This window comes from Carassius auratus, unplaced genomic scaffold (assembly GCF_003368295.1).
Source record: "Carassius auratus strain Wakin unplaced genomic scaffold, ASM336829v1 scaf_tig00017060, whole genome shotgun sequence".
Taxonomy (NCBI): Eukaryota; Metazoa; Chordata; class Actinopteri; order Cypriniformes; family Cyprinidae; genus Carassius; species Carassius auratus.
In genome coordinates, this window is record NW_020524735.1 from 472,913 (window position 1) to 496,389 (window position 23,477).

Genomic DNA, 23,477 nt, shown 5'->3' on the forward strand with positions numbered 1-23,477 from the left:
CTGTCGTCACATTTTCTTTCTGGAAAATCTGCATTATAGTGCTTCATCAACATGTCTTCGACGCTTATCAAAGAAATACGATTGACAAGGAAACTTTGTTTTTTGTCATCATCTGATTCCTGTTCTTGGCATCTGCTGATTGGCCCATTGATGACCCAGCCAAGAGCTGTCTTCACAGCATATGGTCCGTTGTTCTGGCTATTAATAATCTCCCATGGCTCCATTGCTTTGTATGCATTGACACCGATGAGCAGACCAACTTCGGCTTCAAGTTTTGGGAGATGAACTCGACTCAGGTATGACCACTTCTCCAAATCTTTCTTCTGTGGAATGTTGGCCTTTTTTGCAGGTATATCCGGCTGAGTATACACATTGGGAAGCTGAATGTAATTTTGCTCCTCTAAGCCACACACCTCCAGATCGGTAAGTTCATAACTATACACTTTCTGTTCTTGCGCTATAGTACGAAGCAGGAACTCTGTCTTTTTGCCCCGCATATTCAAATTCTTCGCCAATTCTTCAGTGCAGAAAGTCGCTGTACTTCCTTGATCCAGGAAAGCATAGGTCTTGATTATCTTTGTGTCTTTCTTGTGTTTTATCTGCACAGGTACGATGGGAAGAATACACTCACTGTTCCCGGCCCCAGTATGGTCACCTTTTCTGCACCCTGCAGACACGAGAGCACTTGTGACTTCACTCATGCTTTGTGACCTGTCGTCTGCACTGTTGTTCTTTGATGAAGCATCTTCCTTAACAACATGCAAGATAGCTGGGTGCTTGAATGAACAATCTGGACAAGAGGCCCTTTTTTTACAGTCCTTGGACATATGACCTGCCGTCAGACACCCAAAACAAAGGCCGTTCGTTTTCAAAAACTGAATTCTTTCTTTCAGAGGCTGTTCTCGAATCTTGTTGCACGCATTCAGTGCATGGTTCTTCTGGCAGTAAAGACAGGGACTTTGAAAAACATTTGTTGACTTGGATGCAAAAGCTTTCTTCTCTGGTTGGCTTTTACTGACATTATTTTCGGTAGCAGACACATTAACAGCAAAGCTACTTCTTTTAGACTCACTTTTTCTAAGGCTTGGTTGCTTTTTTGAGCTTTTCGGATTACTTGAAGTGGAGTCCAGAATATCTCCAAACAGTGGGTCATTGGCAACCTTTGCTTGCCGGTACACATATTCCACTAAATCAGGAAATCTGGCTCTTCTTCTTGTTCTTTCTTGAATGTCATAAGCATAACTTCTCCATTTTTCTTTCAGTTTGAATGGAAGTTTGGATAAAATGGTCTTCATGTTGGTAGGATTGTTCATTTCGTCCATGTAGTCCACATCATTTATTGTGTTACAACATCCAACCAAGAACAAAGCAAAAGCATTCAATCCTTTTCTGTCTTCCGGCCTTATCTGAGGCCATTCCATAGCCTTCTTGATATAAGCTGTAGCGATGGTAATTTCATCTCCATAGTGACGATCAAGCAGTTCTCTGGCTTCTTTATAAGCTCTGTCGGGTTTCATGTGCTCACAGCTCCGAATGAGATCAAGTGGTTCTCCACTCGTGAACTGTTCAAGGTAGTACAGCCGGTCCTGATGACTGTCGGTTTTACTGTCGATAGCATGCTCGAATGCCCTTATGAAAGATCTGTAAGTCAGAGGATCTCCTGTAAATGTTGATATGTCTCTTTGAGGGAGTTGAGACAAATTCTGTTGTTTAATGAGCATCTCAGTGACTTCGTTTTGACGCTGTAACACTTCGTGCAGGCTATCTGTAGAAAAATCAGTGTGATCATGATGATTAAGATGTGGCGTGCTGCTGACAGCATCATACCTTGACGATGACTTTCTTCTTACTGAAGCACCAACTTGAGTGGCTGGCTTTGGATTGAATGTAAGGGGTGTTTTACCAGCTCCACGATGCATGTAATCATCTACACTGTGTTTTTCTGGTTTACACATCAGAGATTCAGATCTGGGTCCTGAAGGTAGCACTGATAAATCATGTTTAGATTCATGAACATCTTCAAATTCTTCGTATACCTTCAGTTTGGCATCTGAAGCAGCAAGCTCAGTTTCAAGCTCCAATTGCTCTTTTCTAATTCTCAAGCGAGTTTCTTCCTGTTCTATTGCTTCTCTCTTTTTCAATGCTGCAGCTCTTGTCAACAGTGCTTCACGTTCAGCTTTAATTCTCAGCCTTGCAGAAGTAGTACTGGAAGTCTGGCTTACCACGGAGTTAGCTTTGGATACACTATCATGTGGCCTAATATCATCTTCCTCATCTTTTAGAACATCTGCAATCCATTTATTTGTGTCTTCTATAAACTGCTGAAATTCCGAAAATCTGTTCTCATAAGCATCTTGATCTGCTTTCTTATCATCTTCATCTATTAACTCACACAACTCTTCATTAATCCGTGCATACTGTTTTAAGCATCTTTCGAACCGCAACAATTCTTCATCTTTAATTAAATTAACATTTTGTTCATTTTCCTTCAATTTGGCTAAATGATTCTTCTGTTTGGTTATTTGTGCCAGCTTTCCCTTGCGTTCTCCTTTCAGCCTGTGTATTTTCTCCTCTACAGCCTTTTCTGTGGGCTTTGGCGCCCTCTTTTGGTCATCACACGCAGCTGCGCTTTCATCTGCCATGTCTTGTCACTTTTAAATCTTCACACAAAACTGTCACAATTCTTAATATTCTCCACAGCTTCTAATCTTATTAAAAACACTCATTTAGAAGAGTCACTGATGTGCAGGATTTATGTCAAGCTCTATGACTTTCAGTATGAAATCCAGTGAACACACTTGGCTGTCACTTTTAGACGATGAATAGAGTCATGAAGAAAATATCAGACCTGTTCCAGGGAATGTCTCATTCAGGCGACGACTTACTCTCGGCTATCTCTGACTTCCTTTCTGTATTCTTTTTTCTGCAACGAAGTTTTGGTCCGAAATGGTCTATCGTATTTGATAGCAGCCGCTAACAGGTTTTCCTCAGAGCCGCTCGATCGATTAGTTCGCCGTCATCACGGGTGACTTTTTTCTTTAGCGATCTTCTCACACGGCTCGTCTTTCGGCTTCCTCAAGCAATCTTCTGAATTTACTCGATATTTTGACTATGTCGAGCAGTCTTTTGACTTTATATGTGAGCGCAACAAGCCGACTCACTAGCTTAGGACTTCAGAGTTCTTTTGTACTCAACACAAAACGTCAGTGAATAAAAGTCTTGAATCCAAAGTTCTTCGTTTGACTGTTTAATTACAAATCTTAAAACATAAAAAACGTAGGATATGTACTTTTCTTACAAATTAACTGTGCAGTTTTGCATAGGTCAAAAGACTGTGTTGCTCCAAAAGTCCAGTGGCTTCTGACTGTTTCATAGGGTTCTATTTCTTTCATAATAAATCTAACAGCCAATCAAATTACGTTATACTACATCACTGGCTAACTGTTTACATTCCAATTTCTACGTTTCATTTGCAACACAGGTTTTTCTCAGATTTTACAAAATAAACTCAAAATATTATTACTTCCATAGAAATGGCTTCAACACTGGGGATGTTTCCTAGACAGAGACTTCCCACATGCCTTTCGTTGTCATTCCGGGATATCTCAAGCCACGTGCCTCATCTGCTAAGAGAGCATCTGAGAGCTTCTGGTAATCCAGTTCAAAGGCACAATAGGTAACTGGGCATGAGTTCTGAGACACAAAGTCATAACAAGAAAAGGAGGAGTACCAAGGACTGTATTTCTGAAAGAGGAAGGGGGGATATTTAGAGCCTCTCATTGAGGATAATTAGGCTCAGAAGACTGGAATTTCCAGCTATCTAAAGGCATCTGGAGTGTGCGAGGGGGGCTGTTGTTATAGGAGGGGGTATCAGAACCAGCTGATAACAGTTTTGGATGAAACGAGCTAACTAATATCACAAACTCCCAAAGCAGGAGAACACAAGTATACTCCCTGACACCAGCACCTCCCAATGTCCAGAATGCTGAGAACACTGCAGCCAAACAGATACTTCAATATCCATGTCTCACAGGGGAGTTTTGTATCCCCTAAAATGTAAACATCTGGCAAACATTTAGACAGTTAGACAATGGGTGAGACATCAGGCCACAAAAAAAGAAAACAAATTAAGACAACATGAAATGAGTTTACGTGCAGCAGCAGATGGATTTGATACTCTGGTACAATATGAAATTAGACACTAATTGCTACATATTATAAGAAGCAAAGTCAGAAATAGGACATTTGCTTGGAACTGAGACTCAAGTCACTTTAACTGTATTACTTGTTTTGTTTTCCCAAGTATTGGCTCATTTCTGATCCTTGGTCACAAGCAGTGAAAAAAACAGTTTTAAAGATAAACATCCACATATAAGTGCTGGTGTGGATGAAAACACTGATGCACCACATGCCCCGGCACTGAGGACTGGATAACTGTTTTCACACTCATATGAAGCCCTTACTGTCTTGACCCACAATGTCTGCCTGAAACAAGAGATTCTCACACTGAATCAGTCATTATAGTCACATGCCTGCAGTCATGCTATGTGCTGGAACAACTCAGTACACAGTTATGAGAGAGGGACACAACAGAGCTGAGGGTCAAAGCTATCCTGGGGGCTATTCAGATCAGAATAGTCATATGAGATCAGAATGAACAACAAATGTTGGATTTATGGAATGTCACCTGGCTCACCATATACCTGAATAAAATAAACAGTGCCTGCACATGCAATAGGCCTACACTGTACATATAACCAGTGACACACAAAGGAAAACTTCTAAAAACCCATCCTAGAGATCTAAAATTCACCAATATGCGATGAGAAATAACTATAACATCTTAAGTAATAGCATTTTCAATGACAAGAACAAGTTAAATAGATATTACAAACTTAAACACTCACCTTCATCTTAACGTGCCATCATTTTACAGGTTTAAAGGTTTAAATGTTAGCGTGTTGTAAGTGATGCACACCCTGTTATGTCATTTAAATGAAACAATTCCTGAGCAATATGTCATCATCTGAATCCTCCCTGGCGATCCAGTCCTGTTTAACTGAAGTAACTTTATCCTCTTTTTGCAAAGACAGAATCTTCTAAAAGCTCCTTGTTTTTAAAGATCTAATCGAGCCTCGCCGTTTTCTCTTGCCTAGCATAAGGTTATACTGTTTTGACTGCGTGGGGAATTCCTTGCGTTCACATTTCCCTCGAAAGCGATTAGTCCAGGGTTCAGCGTCCACACTGCAAAGCGAGCGAAGCGTCAAACTAAACGCTCCCATGTAGTCAGTAAAGTGACGCGTCTTTCAGGGTTGTAGATGAAGATGGGTGACGTCGGCACCTACTCAGCGAATCATAAGACTTGTTTATGTGAGCAGTGTTTACAGTTTTGGCTCATTTTCATGTGACTATAGCACTTGAAAAACGTCTTCAGTTGTTCTACCAGTTAACACTTTTTTTTAACACAGCGCGTTGTGCATAAACAATTTAACCCACAGCCTCATTGCACATCGGATATACAAATAATTTTAGTTAGCGTAATAATGGCAGTAAAAACATCTTTTGCGCCTTTTGTTATTAGACGATCATATCATGTTTGCTGCATAGTGTCCTTGTCCCGCTGGTGAGTGAGCGTGAATTTGTTACATTAAATAAATTGAAACATCCCCTTAATTATACGTTATGATTAATGTCGTGAACGTGAAACGTGAATATGAACGTGAAATGAACGTTAATTTGTGATGTAAAACAAATTCAGATGACCCCTTAATTGCACCGTCAGCGCCGCCCATTATCGGAATAGCCTGTTTGGGGAATTCTATGTTAGTAGTGTTTAGTTGTCATGGGGTTTACTTATTTATAAAGAATTTGATGAAGTGTTTTCAGACTTTTAACGGTAGTATTTTCTCTTTTGATTTTCAACATTTCCACAAAAAAAAAAAAAAAACTACAGTTTTTCCATAAACTACACAAAACATATTTTAGGAACTAAACCTTTAGAGACGTGTTGAAATAAAAAAGACAGAACAATAAAGTGCAAATCAAAGTCGTGAATTATTTCTTTCTTTCTAAAGAAAAAAAGCACATATAGCAACCACATCATCTTTCCTTATAACCTTGAATATCTTTGTTTTTTTTACACAATTGAGTCACACATTTAGTAAGAAGTGTTATTTCGCGAATTTCCCCTCAATGTCAGCAAAAGTCTAAATTTAATTTCTCATTTGTATTTGAAACACTGTTTACTGACCTTATTCGTAACTTTACCCTGTCTGCTCATAACGCTCATCGTATATGTGTGTGTAGATTGACATTGTTATTATTAACACCGTGTAATACACTTAATTAGATTTCCCATAAGCCTGTAGTGTCAAATTGGCACATTTAGACTATCATTGCTATAGTACAAATGGTGAGATATCTTGACCCACTATAAATGATACGGATATACGTATCACACCAGTGCCACGTGATAAAAGCTTGGTTATGTAGATATTTAATCAAATTATTGACTTATTTATTTGTATTTTAATATAATATAAAAAATAAAATAACATCAGTTAATTGGGTTTCTGTTGCATCAGACATTATTTTATTTAACGCCTAATTCTAGCAGTTATATGCTTTATTGATGTTATTTTGTTTTTGTCAGGTTTTCTTCTAATTATCTTGCAGAAATTTTCACATCTTCCACACGTTTGAAGTTTAAAAGAATGCTTCCCATACCGGGAGTCGAACCCGGGCCGCCTGGGTGAAAACCAGGAATCCTAACCGCTAGACCATATGGGACAATATTTACAAGGTCGTTTTTTGGCAATTCATTCATGAGAAATATGTTATGATGAAAATTTTCGGTGTTTTTGCATTTTATTGTTCTTCTCATGGTCATATAAGTGTTCGCAGAGAAAAATGCCCGATCGCTACATTCTCTGAAACTGTGTTAATAGACTTGAGCTTTGTTGTTCTAGTAAAGGCAGGTCTCGATGTGTATTTGCTTTACACAACGGACAGCAGGTGGCAGTGAAGCGCTAACATACGCTGAGCTTCCGCGAGACAGGTCACCGAGACACAGCAACGCTTATTTGTTCCGTTTTTGTTTCTCTCGAAATCTGTATAATTAAGTAGTATAATTCATGATAACTTTTCTGTTTTTTTTTCCTCTGGTTATTTTAACGAAACGGACATTTAATTTTTATCCCATCTGACGCTACTATATATCAGATACCCACTGTGTTTAACGTTAGCCTGTTAGCTTCTCGCATTTCGGTTAGTATTTTTATTAATACGCTTTTGTTGTAGCGTACTCTTTAGTATTCTATCACTCTAAAATGTATTCCTAACATGTGTTAACCTCCTTTTTTAAAGCGTGTAGCAACCTTATATCATCCACGTCTTTTGTTTTTATATGCAAACATAGTGTCTTTCTCTTTTTGTGTGTGCAGAATTAGGAACCAAAGATGACCTCAAAAACGAAAGGTAAAGGTTACTAAAATTCATCTGTTATGAATTCACACTGTTTCTACAAAAACAAAAACGTAATACTATGTTTTAAATAAGTGATGCTATGTCAGTCATTGCATATTTACACAACCACATATTTCTCTGTGTGTGTGCGCGCGTTCGTGCTTTGTGTAATAAATATGAACTAATATGTAGTATTTCAATACCTTTCTCTGCCTCAGTGGGAAAGGTTGGCTCCAAAAGCAAAGTAGATGCTCCTCATGAGCTGGAGAGTCAGTTTGTTCTGCGGCTTCCTCAGGTCAGTTTTTTGTTGTTGTTGTTGTTGTTCATTTTACTCCCCTATATTAGTGCAAACCGGTATTGTATATACACACTCCCTGATCAATTCCATCATTGCATTTAAATAATGAATCACTTTAGATTATTGTTTGATAGTACTCAGAATTATGCATTTTAGAGTAACTCAAGATATAAGATTAGTAACATAATATTATTACACAAGCCACAAATAATTACATACAAATACTGTGTCAGCGATATACACTGTTTATTCCAGTCAAGTCAAATGTTGCTCAACTGTTTTCAATATTGATAATAATAAGATATGTTCTTGAGCACCGAATCAGCATATTAAAATGATTTCTGCATTGTTTTTTTTTAGGAATATGCCTCCACAGTCAGACGGATTGCCCAGTCTAGCAGCATGAACATGAAAGACAGACTTACTATAGAGTTGCATGGTAAGTACTGTACAAGTGAGAAATTCAGATGAACTATAATATACAAAATTACCTCTTTACATTTACTTCAGCATATTTAATTTCAAAAAGCCTCTGAATGTTATCAATGTCTTATCAATGGAATTTGTTACCATATTCCTAGCCGATGGTCGCCATGGGATTGTACGTGTGGATCGTGTCCCTTTAGCGTGTAAATTAGTGGATTTACCCTGCATCCTGGAGTCATTAAAAACGGTTGACAAAAAGACCTTCTATAAGACTGCTGATATCTGTCAGGTAATATTTCAATAGAAGTTTTTGATTCAGGCCTTACACTCTCATCCCCGCACTTTCACGAAGTATTTTTATGCAGCTGTGGCTCTTAATTTAAGACTGATTTCTTAGACAGTCTTAAATTAAATTCAACCATTGCAGTCTTGGGTAACCGAGACAAGTCATTTAATGAGCTTCAGCACATCTACAAGGCCATAACACTATTAGTTCTTCTGCCTTCCTGTTTAAGATGCTGGTATGCACACTGGATGGAGACTTGTACCCCCCTCTAGAGGAGCCCACAGGCACTACAGACCCCAAAAGCAAAAAGAAAGACAAGGACAAAGACAAGAAATTTGTTTGGAACCATGGCAGTAAGTACCTCCCACTCCTGTACTGGACTTTCCCCGTAATTGGTTTGGAGTCAGTGTTGAGACAGCTTATCAGTGCTAGAAAGAAACTCATTTTATATCCAATTACATCTGTCTCCTTCCAGTTACCCTTCCTCTGAAGAACACAAGGAAGAGGCGGTTCAGGAAGACAGCGAAGAAGAAGGTAACCTGATTTGGTTTTCCTCGTGCATTTTGTTGTTGTTGTTTTTTTCTTCCTTGGATTTCTCTGATGATTCTACAGTTCTTTATCATCCCTATAGGGGTGTGCGATATGATTTTGAAGAAATATCAATCATAATGTCATGATTCTGTCAGTGGCCCTTCTCCATCTCCATCTCAATATACAATGTGACATACCTTCACATCAAATGTTAACTCAGCGGTAGAGTTACACTCACGGGACACTACACTTATTCACAATCACAAAAGTACATTATTTGCATGTTCTTTAAAGCCTTGCCAGTTAAACATTTAATTTTCTGACTTGAACACTAAAAAGCCTGTGAAACAGCGTTCTTTCGAGTCTGATTAATCTAATACTGTCAAAAACACAGGTTTGCATATAAACACAGTTGGTTATTTCTTAAGTGAAAGTAAACAGTTTAGAGAAAAACAGATATGTGACTGTATATTAGATATGTGCGGGTCTTAAAGTGACCAAACTAAACATGCTGCCTTTTGTCATTGGTTCCTTTCAAAAATAACATTGTCATTATTTACTCACTCTTATTTTGTTCATTTCTTGATTGTGGTGTATACAAAATAAGATTTTTTGAAGAATGTGGGTAACCGAACAGTTTCTAGTCCCCATTGACTTTGATATTAGGAAAAACAAAATACTATGGATGTGACTGGGGACCAGCAACTATTTGGTTAACCATTTTCTTCAAAATAACTTTTATGTTCAACAGAAGAAAGAAGCTCATTCAGGTTTTAAACAACTTGAGAGTGAGTAAATTATGACAGAATTTTCATTTTTGGTTGTACAACTGCTTTAATGTTAATAAAACAACAAAACACAGTAAAGTAACTCACTGCTCTTGACTGAAGAACTTTAATACAGTTTCTTTAATAATAATTAATGGATGATTTATACAGCGAACCGTATATAGTGTTTTTTTTTTATATTTGTTCATTCAATTTCTTGAATGCTATTGCTAAATACACCTACTGTACCTGGAAAATAAAGCACTTTTTGTTTTATTCGTATATTATGTGTACTTGTAACATGTATCTTTGTTCTTATTTTTTCAAGATTTTTTTTTTTTTAATCTTTGCCCACTTTGCACTTTGTATGTCGTTCTTTTTTTCTTTTTTTTATATTTTGTTGCATTGTTTTTTAAATAGAGAAATAATTTTGGCGGTACTACTCAGACATCTTGCAGAATAGTAAAACCAACATCAAAAGTGTGATTTTTCCAGAAAGAAAATTGTGATATGATATTTTTGCCATATCGCCCACCACTACATCCCTGTTTGGGGGAAAAATGTTTACTCTTGTAGGAAAATGAGTAAATGCTAAAAGCTACAATTTACATAAAAATAAAGCCTTACAGCTGCATTTACCACCAAGGTATGCAGGAAAGCAATCTGCTCTCTCTTTGATTGAAGTGACAGCAGGCGAGTTAGAGGCAGGTTCTTTTTTCTGACTCTTGAATAAATCTCAGCTGCGTTGCAGCTAGCTATTGACTCTGCTTCCTTTTTTTAATCACTAATGTGTTCTCTGGCATGCAGCCAGCCTTTACTGTTAGTACTATGTGTGCCTCTGAATGCGTGCATGCATTTTTTGAGAACATGTTGCTTGGGGCTGAATTCTAACCTGATTTATCCTCCAGTACATTGAGTCTCCTGATGTGGAAAAGGAGATGAAGAGGCTCTTAAGCACAGATGCCGAAGCCGTCAGTGTTCGTATCCTTTATTTCCTGGTTTTGTTTTCCCCTGTTATGTTGTCTCAAACCCAGTGACACAACAAGTCTACATGCAAATGTCATTACTAATGTAGGATTGAGCATTTCTGCCACACTCAAGTCTTGACACTAGGTGGCAGTCTTGATCACAAATTAAATGGAGCAGCTTGGTAAGAAAGTCAGTTAAGCTAAGCATTACAGGAAAAAGTGGCATTAGTCACGTATAAATTTGTGGAGCTCAGCAGCACAGTGATATAACAAACAGCAAAATGGGCTGGTGCCAAATCTCAGAGGATGAAAAGATAAAGGGATTATTGATGTATGAACCTTGACCCTGTGGTCAGGATGGGAGGTGATTGCTGAGGATGAGACCAAAGAACCTGACAACAGCTTTTCTCTGTCCAACTTGGAGTCTTCGCCTGGAACCTCGGGACACAAGGGTCACGGCTCTTCAGGTGGATGATCTCACAAGTCTGACTGCTTTTAATAGCTAAATCTTTCTCTGTCTAAAGTTCTTCTGTTTTTTTCTTCTAATTTAGTCCAACACGACGAGCTACGCGAGATCTTCAATGACATCAGCAGCAGCAGCGAGGATGAGGACGAGGAGGGTGAACGACATGAGGATGAAGACCTTAACATCATGGACACTGAAGACGACATGGTCAGGCAGCTCCATGAGAAACTGAATGAGACAGATGGAGGCAGAGACGAGAATAACCGCACCAGTCAGATCGGTAGGATGGTGGTACACTGGTTGTCTGGTCAATTACAGTGCATCGTCAGGACAGCAGCTCAAGCCTAATTTAAACCTGTAATTCAGAATCACAGGCGGGAAGACCAGCAGACAAACAACAGCCGACCTAGATTAGCATTTGAATGATGAGCCTGCTGCGGTATTTAGGTCAGATGGGTGTACCGGTTGTCTGGTGGTGTTTTTACCCATGCCAGTGTGTGACAGACATGCCTGACCTTGGCATCATCCTGCAGCCCTTTATCTGTCAACTGGGAGGGTGCATTCATCATCACAAATGAACCATGCTGCTTAGAGCTGTGGCACCTTGTGTTTCGTTTAGTTGTAGAATTACCTTTTTTAGTTGGATGTCTTTTCAAGAGTTTTCAGAGTGTTTAAAAAAAATTATATTCCAGTCACCTATAATAAGATGGCATTTACTTTTTTTTTAAATAGAATAAGTAATTTAAGAAAAAAAAAAGCAATATTAATACTGCTTCATAGACGTGTTAAAAATGTGTCAGTGATGCCTAAAAATGCTGTCTAGGTAGGCAGCTTAATTGGATTTAGAAAAAAAAGCTGTATTCTCATGATAACATTTATTATAAATAGTATATATTTTACCATGTAGGTCAATGTCCAAATTCCCCAATATTAGATTCCTGATGATGGACAGAATATCATTAAGTGCTTATAGACCCTTTTTCAGTAAGTAAACACTGACGGGTTTTTTTATTTTTAGGTGGAGGCAGAAAGATTCCCCTGACTGCTTCACTAACTTTAGCAAACAGGTTTTTAGTCTTTAGATGTCTATAACTATGTACTAACAGTGGCAATTATAAGCAAATGCAACTACTTTAACACACACCTGACACACAACATGGGCCTTCACTGTTGTTGAAAGCGAGACGACACAAACGGTTTTCTTTATGTTTAGTCTTTAGTTGTTAGTTAACTTGTTTCCCAATTTCTGATTAGGTGGGCATGCATAAGAAATCTTTAGACTCATAACCAAACCATAATCCATAAAAGACAACATTTTGTTTAACCTTAACTGATATTAAGTATGTGCTGCAAACGCAAGAATTTATAATGATCGTTTCAGTCCAGTCTCCTTGTTTTATTGCTTTTAACCACAGCTGTTGTGGCAGCAGGTATGCTATAAGATTTTTAATTGGAGCCAGTACTCCATCCATTCTGAGAGCTCCTTATGCTGCTGACTCTGCTGGTTTTTATTGGCCGCCTCCAGTTATTCCTTTGTTTTGCCTCCAGCTAATACTGTGACGTAATTGTGACGTCAGCACTAAAAGGGTCTATATGCCGTTTTCTCAATATGTTGGTACGTATGCCCACAATGGAAATATGACTTTGAATTCTCAGTCTCTGAGAGTGCAGAAGGTATGAAGTGGTGTTCAGTATTTATTAATTCTTGCACAGTTAGTGTGTGAAAGATTTGCAGATAATTGGGACCTTATATTACATGAGTATTTGCATATTAACTAGCTCTCAAAGGTAAAAGAGAGCTCAATGTTACATCAGGGCCTATGACTAAACTGTAGGCATGTTAACTAGGGCTCACAATCTCTTTTTGATCTGCAGTAATGGAGTACCAGGTACAGATCAACAATTTGAAGGCCAAGCTTCAGGAAACACGTGCCCGCAAGAAGCAACAGGAAAAATTGATAATGGAGGTGGAAAATCAAGCCTTGAGGGTGAGTTTCATTTACCTGCACTAAATATGTAGCATGCCACTTTGGCACGGTACATCATGCAAACACATAGCCTGGGTGACACTGCTTTGTGCAGTACAGCCCTTTAAAATGGCCTTGAATAAACCTGAGAAGGCACGTTTTTGCTGTCTTTTTAAGGCATAAATATTACATTCTGCCTTTAGCTGCTTTTACATAACTGACAAAAAAAAAGCATAAAATGCATTGCTCTGGCAGCCGCTCCATTGGGAGGAGGTAAAGGCTGTGGAACGGGGTTGGACGTGTGGTTTAACACTGTCACTTCGGCTGGCCTGTGTGCACTATGCTGGCTAAATTTGTCCACGGTTATTACAGTCACCGGAGACAGGGAAAGGTCATGCGTGTCTGAGATCCTTTCACAGGGCCACAAATCAAATACAAATGTGTACAAGCGGTTAAGACATTCACAAACGGCCAGCATCAAAACAGCATACTGTCAACTAGATAAAGTCTATCTCTCTCTCTCTCCCCTTTTCTCTCTCTCCTTTTTACAGGATCGCTTCCAGGGTCTTTTGAATGGTATGATTCATCAAGAAGAGCAAGAGATGGAACAGGTGAGTTTGCATACATTATGAACACAAAAGTCTGTACATATATTTCCAACTGGGTAAAAAAAATATTTCCAGTTAATCATTGTTTGAAATATTAATTATTTAAACTACTAAGACTTTACTCCATACCATTGGGACTAGTGTATTTTGATTCACAAACAAATAACTCTTATTAACTGGTCCTTTTAGTAAATCAGAAACATACAATACAACCAGTGTAGTTAGATTCCTGAATGGTTCTTGAACAGGTTCTTTTTAGTGAATAAGAAACATGCAGCACAATTAGCAAATTAAATTCACAAACAAATGACTCTTTTAAATCTGTCCTTTTAATGAATCATTAAAAAAATATAAGCATATCACATGTACCCAGCTGTTAATACCCATATGTTCCCTGTGTAGTTTACAGTGGTAGCTGAGAGAGAATCTTTTTTATATGTATAAAAAAAATTACATTATAATTTAAAATATTCCCAGATGAATTGGAATCAAATCAAATAGGATTGAGGGCTTTTTAATTGGAATCTTGTTTATATCAATCCCTTTAATGCATATAAGATGCCAAATCCATTACTTAATTCCCCATATTCCCATTGCTCTCGTTGAGAGTAATTTTCCATATATAATATTGGTGAGTATAAGAACTAAACACACATACATGACATGCTTTACTGATTCACCATATCCCTTGGCCAATGTCAGTATATGCTGTCAGTGTTTGTTTACGCCTACACTGACAAATGGCTTAATGGAAAAAAGTAACAACGTTGGAGGTGTTGTTGAACATATTGCACTTAGCCTTCAATTATACCCCTACTGCTAGCCATCCATCACTGCTATTCTGTTCCAACAGCTGGCCTCCCTTCAAGAGCAGCTGGACTCACTGATCGAGAAGTGATGTTCACAATTACCAAGATACTGCTATACAAATACTCTAACCAGAGGCGACTGCTGAACACATCACCGGCTTTACTGCATGTATTAGCAGAATTTGAATACCGCATTTGTGTTGTGAGGCTCAAAAAATTGTCAACCAATGGCTCGTCACACAAGTATCTTCTCAATGCAAGATTGTGCATTTGTACTTTTTGTGTCTTTGTCAACAAACATTTAGTATACGGCAGTATTTGTTTAAATAAAATCATGTGTGAAATAGTTTTGTCAGCATATTTCTTCTACTCCGTAAATCTGCAAATTTGCAAACTACTCCTATTATGGTGTTTGACTAACTAGAAAGACTTCTAGATGATTCTGTCTGCTGTAGTTCCCACTGAATTATACTAGCAAACTCTTTCTGGGATTACTGAACTCTACTGGCTTCCTGAATGATCTCAATGGTCTCCATATTCGGGAGTTCTGCTTTCTGGTCACCCATCCCTTCACTTCTTACAGGGGATTAGAGATTCAGGGGGGTTGAAGGATTAGCCAAGGCAGATTAAAGTGGCTATCCTCAACCTGGTAATCCAGCCATCTGTCAGAAAGCAGTCAGGCAACATTGGGCTGCAGGGTGTGATTTGTCTCCCTTCCTCAGCTTGCTAATTAACACTGCAAAGGACCAGCTCTCACAGGCTACAGGACATCAGGGCTGTTTCAATAAAGAAACACTCTTCTTAAGAGTTTAAAATGCAAGAGACATATCTGTTTGACCATCCTGGAGTAAAAGAGGATTCTGCATGGAGGACAAGAACCATTGCCACATTTTCCAAAGTCAATTAAGGTAAGGTGCATATATGGTACTGGTTATAATTTTTTACTGGCCGTTTGTAAGGATGGGTTCATGTCTAACCATTTGCTTTGATTATAAATGGTTGTAGCCTGATTCTGCTGATGATTAAAAAGGTTTTATTATATGACAAAACATTTGGTGCATATAATTGCACAGAAGTTTGGCAACCTATCATTTTGGACAATGGCAAAGGAACACCGTATTTGTGCCAGGTGACTTTTTTCGCCTCTACTTGTCATGCCATATGGCCCTCAATGTGGAGAGAATGACAAACATTTTACATGACAATGCCAGCATTAATCTCTCCATTTACCAGCTGTGCTCTGTATTCAGTCTGTGTGCTCCCATTCAATCAAGGTGCCTATATCAACATGCTTAAAAAAAAAAACTATACATTTAAATGTCTTATAATTCAGGAAAAGTTTGAACAGGAAGCTATTAGGATGGCACGAGGAAAGATAAATTCTGGCCTGCATTTCTCTCCCCAACACACATAAACACGCACAGAGTAGCAAGATGTGAATGGCGTACTAAGCACGAAAAATATCTCTTTTATAACCCTGTTCTTATTCTCTTTTTTCCTTTGCCTTCCTACCCACAAAAATGGTGTTCCACTTTCAGACTCCGTTGGACAACTTTGAAATAACAGTGATAGACGACAGTCACAAAAATAAACGTCCCACATAAATGTTTGTGGTGAAGATGTTCAAGATGGAGGTGTGGGAGGTGCTGTTATAATCTCCATGAGGATCGGAGAGGTGGCAGTCTTGGTGTGATGCTATTGTAGTGTTTGAGATCAAACTAAACCTCCTGTTGTGCCTCCCACATTATTTTTCCCTTCTAATCGCATCCACTTCAATTGGATCTTAATTAATTCTCACATAAGAATGAAAGCGATTGTGTCTGATGTATTATGCACTTTTGGTTGCTTCCTACCTTTTCTATTAACATTTGCATTTGTTGTTTTCCCCAAAAACTCCAAGGAAATTAATCATTCATTCTACAAGTTAAATTAGACTAAAGATTGGTGTGTGATTATTATTTTTTATTTTTTTTATAAGCAGCACATAGGCCTTTATCTTATCATGTCAAAAGGGATAAGACTGGCTGCTCAGAGAAAGGACCTTTCAGAGGGCCAAAAACAAACGTGTGGTATGGGAAACTTGTTTCACTACCATTCGACAGGCTTGTCGAATGGTAGTGAAACATCTCAGTGTGTCAGGTGTATTTCAACAGAGCAAGAAAACAAGCAAATACATGCACAACAACATGCTCATACTCTTATTCTAGTTCCACTTCTCCACCTCCAGCAGATTTCTCACTGCAACCCAAACAGAGCATAACAGAATGTTACACAATCAAGTGCTACACGCCAGGAAAGAAATACTGTTCCCAATTCTTAGACCATGTTTTCAATCCTCGATCAAGCGAGACGAGCACACTCCAATTCTCGGTCTACCTCAGGTGGGCGACCCGTTCTCTTACCAGTGTGAGTGTTGGATGATGGAGAAGGATGAGAAGCTGAAGGTTGTGCCCTCGCTGTATCTTTAGGGTAAAGCAGGGTCAGTTCCGTGAAGCTGCAGAAAAGTACCAAGAGGCGGTGGTTCTGCTGAAAACAGTCCAATCCAAGGTAAAGGAAAAACAAAATGACATTGAGGGTATTAGGGGGCTGTAGAGTAACCAATTAAAAACATTCAAAATTCTGTTAAGTGCACCTGAGTTTGTTTTCCTTCGTCTGTAGGAGAAGCCAGGAGATGAGGACTATATTAATCTGAGTAGGCTTATCATTCCTCTTGTACTGAACTACTGCCAGCGCATGTTAGAGCTGGAGGAATATTAAGAAGTCATACAACAGAGCTCAGCTTGTTATCATAAACCAAATGGTTGAGGTTTTGCTTGTTAGCATGACCCATTTGGCCCCTGCTGGTATTTGCTGTAACTTCACTTTCTTTACCACTTTACCAGTAACCGCTATTAAAAAGTAGCTCTGTACAGAGTGCTGCAAGGAAGACATATACCCTGTGTCCAAAAATGCCCCCATACTCTTTATAGTGGTGTCCAAAACCTTGTTAGTTCTCTTTCAGACATTTAACCATAACTCGATGACTTTGGGATCCCGAAGTGCAAACATAACTTGTTTCTGTTTTTTAGCACTCATTTTTAACTAAATTAACTTGAACTAAATTAAACCATGCATTTAATTTTGTAATAAATTACAAACATGCAATCAAACAACAACTCCCCTAAAAAGTAATTGGACTCAGATGCAATGATAACCAGTGCAAATTAGCGAGTCACGTGACATTTAAGTTGAGGTGATCTACTTTAGACCATCTTGCTATTAACATAACCCATTCCTTATAACATTACTGACCACCATCAGAATTAGTACTTTGCTTTTAAATAAATAATCCATTTGCATTCACATTCATAATTGCACTTGGCAGCACTTGTGGTTTGGGTTTGTTTAAGCTCGGCTGGCTGTATGAGCCCTCCTGAAGCATTTGAAGTGACAGATGTAATGTCTCTCGCGATGACTTCAGAGGCAGTGTGGGTAGCTCTCCTAATGAGCCTTATGTATATGCAAATGGCAAAGTGACTTCAGCCTCTTGCATTTCTTCTTATCGAGGACACTTTCTTCCATTTCCCCATCCCTTCTAATTCTCAGTATTTATTTCATTCTGCCATGCACAATGTGTCACCCACATCTTGTCCGTTTCACTTCAAATTTCACTTCACTTCCACTTCCATCTTTGCTCTCTTTACCATTTCTCTTGTGTGTCACCTAGGGAGCACATCCTTTTGAAATGTGCTCACAGAATCTGTTTTTGCCAAAGGCAGCACTGGCTGAGGGAAGTCTGTTTAAATGTTGGCAGAGTGAAAGATTTAGTAAAGAGCATGATCAAATGAAAGGGGAGGAGTGCTATCAATGGGGAATCGGAAGGCTGCCGGGCCACAACAGAGCAAAGGTTTAGGTATGTGTGCTTTGTGTCCGACTTGGGCTAAGTCAAGAGTGTATGTCAGAGGTGTCCAAAATCAGTCCTGGACAGCCACTGTCCTGAGTTTAGCTCCAACGTGCCTCAACACATCTGCCCAGAAGTTTATAATATGCCTTAATAAGCTGGTTCAGGTGTGTTTAATTGAGGCTGGAGCTAAACTCTGCAGGACACCAGCCCTCTGGGAATAGGATTGACAAGGTTCCTTTTTTCAATGGGGTGAAAAAAAAGTGAAATACTCTGAATTTGTGCCCTGCATTTAACCCATCCATGTGCAGACACAGTAGTGAGCACAACACACAAAGTCTACACTCACCCGGAGCAGTGGGCATCCATATTGCTACGACACCCGGGTAGCAGTTGTGGGTTCAGTGCCTTGCTCAAGGGTCTCACTTTAGGCATGGTACTGAAGGTGGAAAAGAGTGCTGGTTATTTAATTCCTGCCACTGACAACTACTGTCAGATTTGATACTCGAACCTGCAACCTTCGGGTTACAAGTCCAACTCTCTAGGCCACGACTGCCCCAAATGATAGCACTTCTTAAGAATTCATGGATTTCAACACACACCGTGTTCAGAAAGATAATGCAGCCTTTATTGACCTTTTCCATACTGTGTCAAGGTCTACTATAAACAAGCAAAGGCCTATGTGGCTGTGTGGAGCGAGAGGGAGGCCAGGAGAGACTTCCAGATGATGGCCAACCTAGATATCACACTGTCTCGATTGGTGCAAAGAGAACTCAATCTTCTCTCTGAGAGAATGAAGGAAAAATACTGTGAGGATAAAGAAAGGTACTGGAACATCCTAGAAGACAAGGAAGAGAGCGAAAAGGAACCAAAGGAGGAGGAAAACTCTGAGCTGGATGCAAAAGAGGAAAGCCAGGGGGAACATTTTCAGTCTCCTGAAGAGGTCAAAGATGCTGAAGAGGGGGAAAAAATCCATCTGTAGCAGAGAAAAACAAACATGACACCAATAAAGAAGAGTCGGCAGCAGAAGCCAATCACAGAATAAAATAAAATCTGACCAAGGGCAAGGACTGGCCACTGCCATGGGTAATTATGCTGCTCCAAGACGAAGGCAATTTCAATGTGAAAGAGAATAAATACACTGAGGCCACTGACAAGTTCAAGGAGGCTCTGGAATATACAGACCACATCCAAACTAAAGTAAGCTTATGGACTGAAAATACATTAAATAAATGATTGTAGAGACCATTGTTGCATCCCTGATAGCTGTAGAAGGCACTGAAGGCAGTCCCACCATTTCTTAGAAGAAAAAAAAGAAATCTTAATATATTAAGAGCTGTGACTTGAAATTGTATCTAACTGCTTAATGTGGAATTTAAAACCATGTAAAAGCCTTTTAATTCAGTATTGTACTGAAAGTGCAAGTAATAGCAGTACAGAACTACTGTACTGCGTGAATATAAAACTGCCCAAATAATATTGATGAACCAAGCTGACAAGGGTTATAAAATAAATTCTGAACACTTCAGAAAAGAGATTCCTTCTAATGAAAGCATTACTTTTTTGAATTTGATGGAGTGGCCTGAACCACATGAAAGACAATATCATAGACACATGAGCTAAACACTCACACAAAACACTCCATAATCAAAAGACCATACATAAAAAACAACATTCAAAACACCTTAACAAACACACAGTACCGATATTTCAGAATATATGAAATATAGTAATATACCCTTTCATATCCCAGAGATGATGTACATTGAGGATCCAAAAACTGCCTAGCAAGAACAACAGACAAGCTAAAAAAAAACCATGGGGAATCAGCAACCTATCTATCTATCTATCTATCTATCTATCTATCTATCTATCTATCTATCTATCTATCTATCTATCTATCTATCTATCTATCTATCTATCTGTCTATCTATCTGTCTGTCTGTCTGTCTGTCTGTCTGTCTGTCTATCTGTCTATCTGTCTATAGTTTAGCTCCAACCCTAATATATCACACCTGACCCAACTAATTAAGATACTAGAAACCTCAAGGCAGGTGTGTTGAGGAAAGTTGGAGCTAGACACTGCAGGATACCCGCACCGGCCCTCCAGGACTGAGTTTGTAGACTCTTGCTATAGACTATGACATAGACACTGTTGTTTGGGTTAAGCAGAAGCAGTATAGATCCTTCACCACCTTATCCAAGCTGGGTAATTGCTTTATTTCAGCCTGAAGTAAAAACAGCCTTGAGCTATGTCAGGTAGCATTCACTACTCTCTTCCTTTAGCGGCCACATCTCAATGCTTCACTTAGCCAGTAGATCCAGGAAGTTGTATCAATTGCATCATTCACCATATAATGAGTTATCCCCTGCTATCTCCATCCAGCCCCCTATGGAAAGAGTGAAAACTTTTGTTTACTCGTGAATGAATTATTTATCATGAGGCCAATGCGATGTGGCAAGTGTTCACTCTCTCACTTTCATCTTCTTCGTAGACAATCTGAAAGCCATGTACCAGCGGGCCCGGGTTCATTCTGAGAACACAAGAGTAAAGTGTGTCAGTGAAAACCATTGGACAAGCACTCAAGACAAGAAGTGGAAAAAGAAGGTGCAGGCCAAGAGATGAAAGAAGACAAAAGTAACATGGGCAGACGAGAGTAAGATGTTGGTAAGAAATTATGAAGGACAACTGGAAAGATCAGGCTGTGGTGACATATGAGAGGAGAGCTACAGTGTCAAAGCAGGTAATAAAGATGAAGAACAGGATAAGAAGAAAAACTTTAAGAATAAAAATAATGAGAGCTCTCTGACCCTGAAAGAAGCCAAAGAAAAAAACTACTGCTGTAGATGAATACAGGGATTCAGTCTGAAGTAGTATGCTGGGATAGCAGGGCCACAGGAACTCTACTGACCAGTGACATCACAAAAGGAAAATGACGGCCAGGATGAGATCCCAGAAAAAAAAATCAAGAAACTTTTGCAAAGCCTGACAGAGATGTAAGCAGTGGAGGATCAAGCATAGAAAGACTGGAGATGAAACAGTGGAAAGCAACACAGCTGCTGAATTTAAGATGGAGAGGAACCAATAGGATTTTCATATGCAAAACCTGAGAAATGCACAATTTTTTTTTAATGCAAATAGAAAAAGAAAAAAGGTGTAATATTAAATCCTATCATCTGAAAAAAAAAGAGAGAAAAAAAGACCACACCAGGAGTATAACAAATAAAAATTTATTTCTTTGTACACAATGAGTAGAAAGCAGCCAGTAACTCATTAATTTTTAAAATGCCTTAATTTCACATTTTGTACAGATTAAAACACAAAAACAAAAAACTAAGACATTAATTATAGTGTTAATATTTGACAAATTAAACGGCACTGCACATAAAAATAAAAACAAAGTAAAACAATGCATAAAGTGCAGGAACACAAATAAAACATGGAATAATTGTGTCATTTGACCCGAAAATAACACAACACGTCATGGTGTGTAATGGTGATGCCACAGGTTCAGAGGTTAAATCAGTAAATGCCCTGTTGTGTAGTTCAATATTACAAACAAGCCTGCAAAACGTGACACAAAGGTCTGCTACATACAAACAAAAATAATGAGTGTATTTGTTAATGAGGCAGATGGCTAAATATAGCTCAGGCAGCACTTAGCATTGCTGTAAAACCCACAATGTGTTCTGTTCTGTAATATTCCTTCTGTAATTTTACACAGCCCACAAATTCAGCACATCTCATTTTTTTAAAAAGAGTAGACAAGGGAACAATTATGATAGAAGTTAAAAAAAAAAGATAATATTAAGGAATAATGGATGTACATTCAGTAGCCTACAGTATATGTCAGAATGGGGAATTATATTTTTCAAATGGTATGCATATAGGAGAATTTATATTCAACGTATTACATAATGCTACATGATAATTATTGATGAATAATTATAAATTATAATGATATATTCTTTGAAAACATGTCTAAATATTAAATTTAATGTGTGTGTGTGTGTGTGTATATATATATATATATATATATATATATATATATATTTATATATATATATATATATATATATATATATATATATTTATATATATATATATATATATATATATATATATATATATATATATATATATATATATATATATATATATATATATATATATATATATATATATATAAAATGGGGGAAAAAGACCAAAATACATATATTTTTCAATTTGATATTTAAAATTACTTAAGTCAATCCACATGTTCAGAGCACTGAATCAGTTGAGACTGTCTGGAGAAAGAATACGAATCACAATGCGCATACTTCAACGTACACGTTTGTATGTGTGAGGTGCTTTGTCCCAATGAAGCACTGGCATGATAAATGGGTGTCACTGTGGATAGAACACCAGATGTTGATCTTAATGTGGAGCCATTCGAGTTAAACAGAGGCAGGCATTTGGGGCAGAGGGGACCTGAGTCCCCCCACTCTCACTCTTCCTCCATATGCTTATTTGTATCTCCTCCATTATGAAGTCACCCCACCTTTCTAAAGACCAGCCTGCAGCACTGTCCTTGGGGACAGTTCCTTAGCAACCACATCAAAACAAACAGACAGCTCACCACTGTGATGTAAAATGACATCACAATGTATGCAAAAGGAAGCCGGTGATGTCGCAGTGGGATTCAAGCAAAACCAACAGTGCAACAGGGGTCACTTTGTTTTTTATGAAGAAGGGGAGAGTGAGCAATCCCTATACCTCCAACACATTTGCCAAAACAAATGGAGAACATCTCTTGCTCTCTCAGCTCTGATAATCTCATTCCTGTTTGCAGGGGCTGCAGTGCCACAACCCATCACAGTGAATATTTACATACTTTTCTCTCCCATTTGCAGTCTTTCTTTCACACCGTATCTCTTCCCACTCGCTATCTTATTCTCTTTTCTACTCGCTACACCCCCAGCATCTACTCTGCTCATATAAATTTGACACCCCACAGTAAATCA

The 23,477-nt window shown here is 38.5% G+C and overlaps 2 protein-coding genes, 1 long non-coding RNA gene and 1 other non-coding gene across 4 annotated transcripts in view; 1 reads left to right on the top strand and 3 right to left on the bottom strand.

Moving 5' to 3' along the window:
• Positions 1 to 5,279, bottom strand: part of LOC113075440 (ETS-related transcription factor Elf-1-like) — a 47,239-nt gene extending 41,960 nt beyond the window's left edge. Inside the window, exon 1 of the mRNA XM_026248153.1 lies at positions 4,908 to 5,279. The gene's annotated coding sequence lies outside the window, so the exon portion shown is untranslated. The remainder of the gene's footprint in view (positions 1 to 4,907) is intronic.
• Positions 5,280 to 6,717: 1,438 nt separating this feature from the next.
• Positions 6,718 to 6,789, bottom strand: trnae-uuc (transfer RNA glutamic acid (anticodon UUC)). Its single transcript has one exon. It is a non-coding gene; the product is annotated as a tRNA-Glu (tRNA).
• Positions 6,790 to 7,024: 235 nt separating this feature from the next.
• Positions 7,025 to 14,936, top strand: LOC113075441 (transcription initiation factor TFIID subunit 7-like). Its single transcript, XM_026248157.1, has 13 exons — positions 7,025 to 7,266; positions 7,443 to 7,476; positions 7,683 to 7,759; positions 8,123 to 8,201; positions 8,344 to 8,477; positions 8,704 to 8,827; positions 8,950 to 9,008; positions 10,681 to 10,753; positions 11,097 to 11,207; positions 11,292 to 11,486; positions 13,082 to 13,194; positions 13,725 to 13,784; positions 14,635 to 14,936. The coding sequence occupies exons 2-13, from the start codon at positions 7,458 to 7,460 to the stop codon at positions 14,677 to 14,679; spliced, it is 1,089 nt and encodes a 362-aa protein (XP_026103942.1). The 5' UTR covers positions 7,025 to 7,266; positions 7,443 to 7,457; the 3' UTR covers positions 14,680 to 14,936.
• Positions 14,937 to 16,658: 1,722 nt separating this feature from the next.
• Positions 16,659 to 17,472, bottom strand: LOC113075442 (uncharacterized). Its single transcript, XR_003280936.1, has 3 exons — positions 17,223 to 17,472; positions 16,993 to 17,116; positions 16,659 to 16,828 (listed from the first exon to the last, which is right to left on the bottom strand). It is a non-coding gene; the product is annotated as an uncharacterized LOC113075442 (long non-coding RNA).
• Positions 17,473 to 23,477: the final 6,005 nt, after the last annotated feature.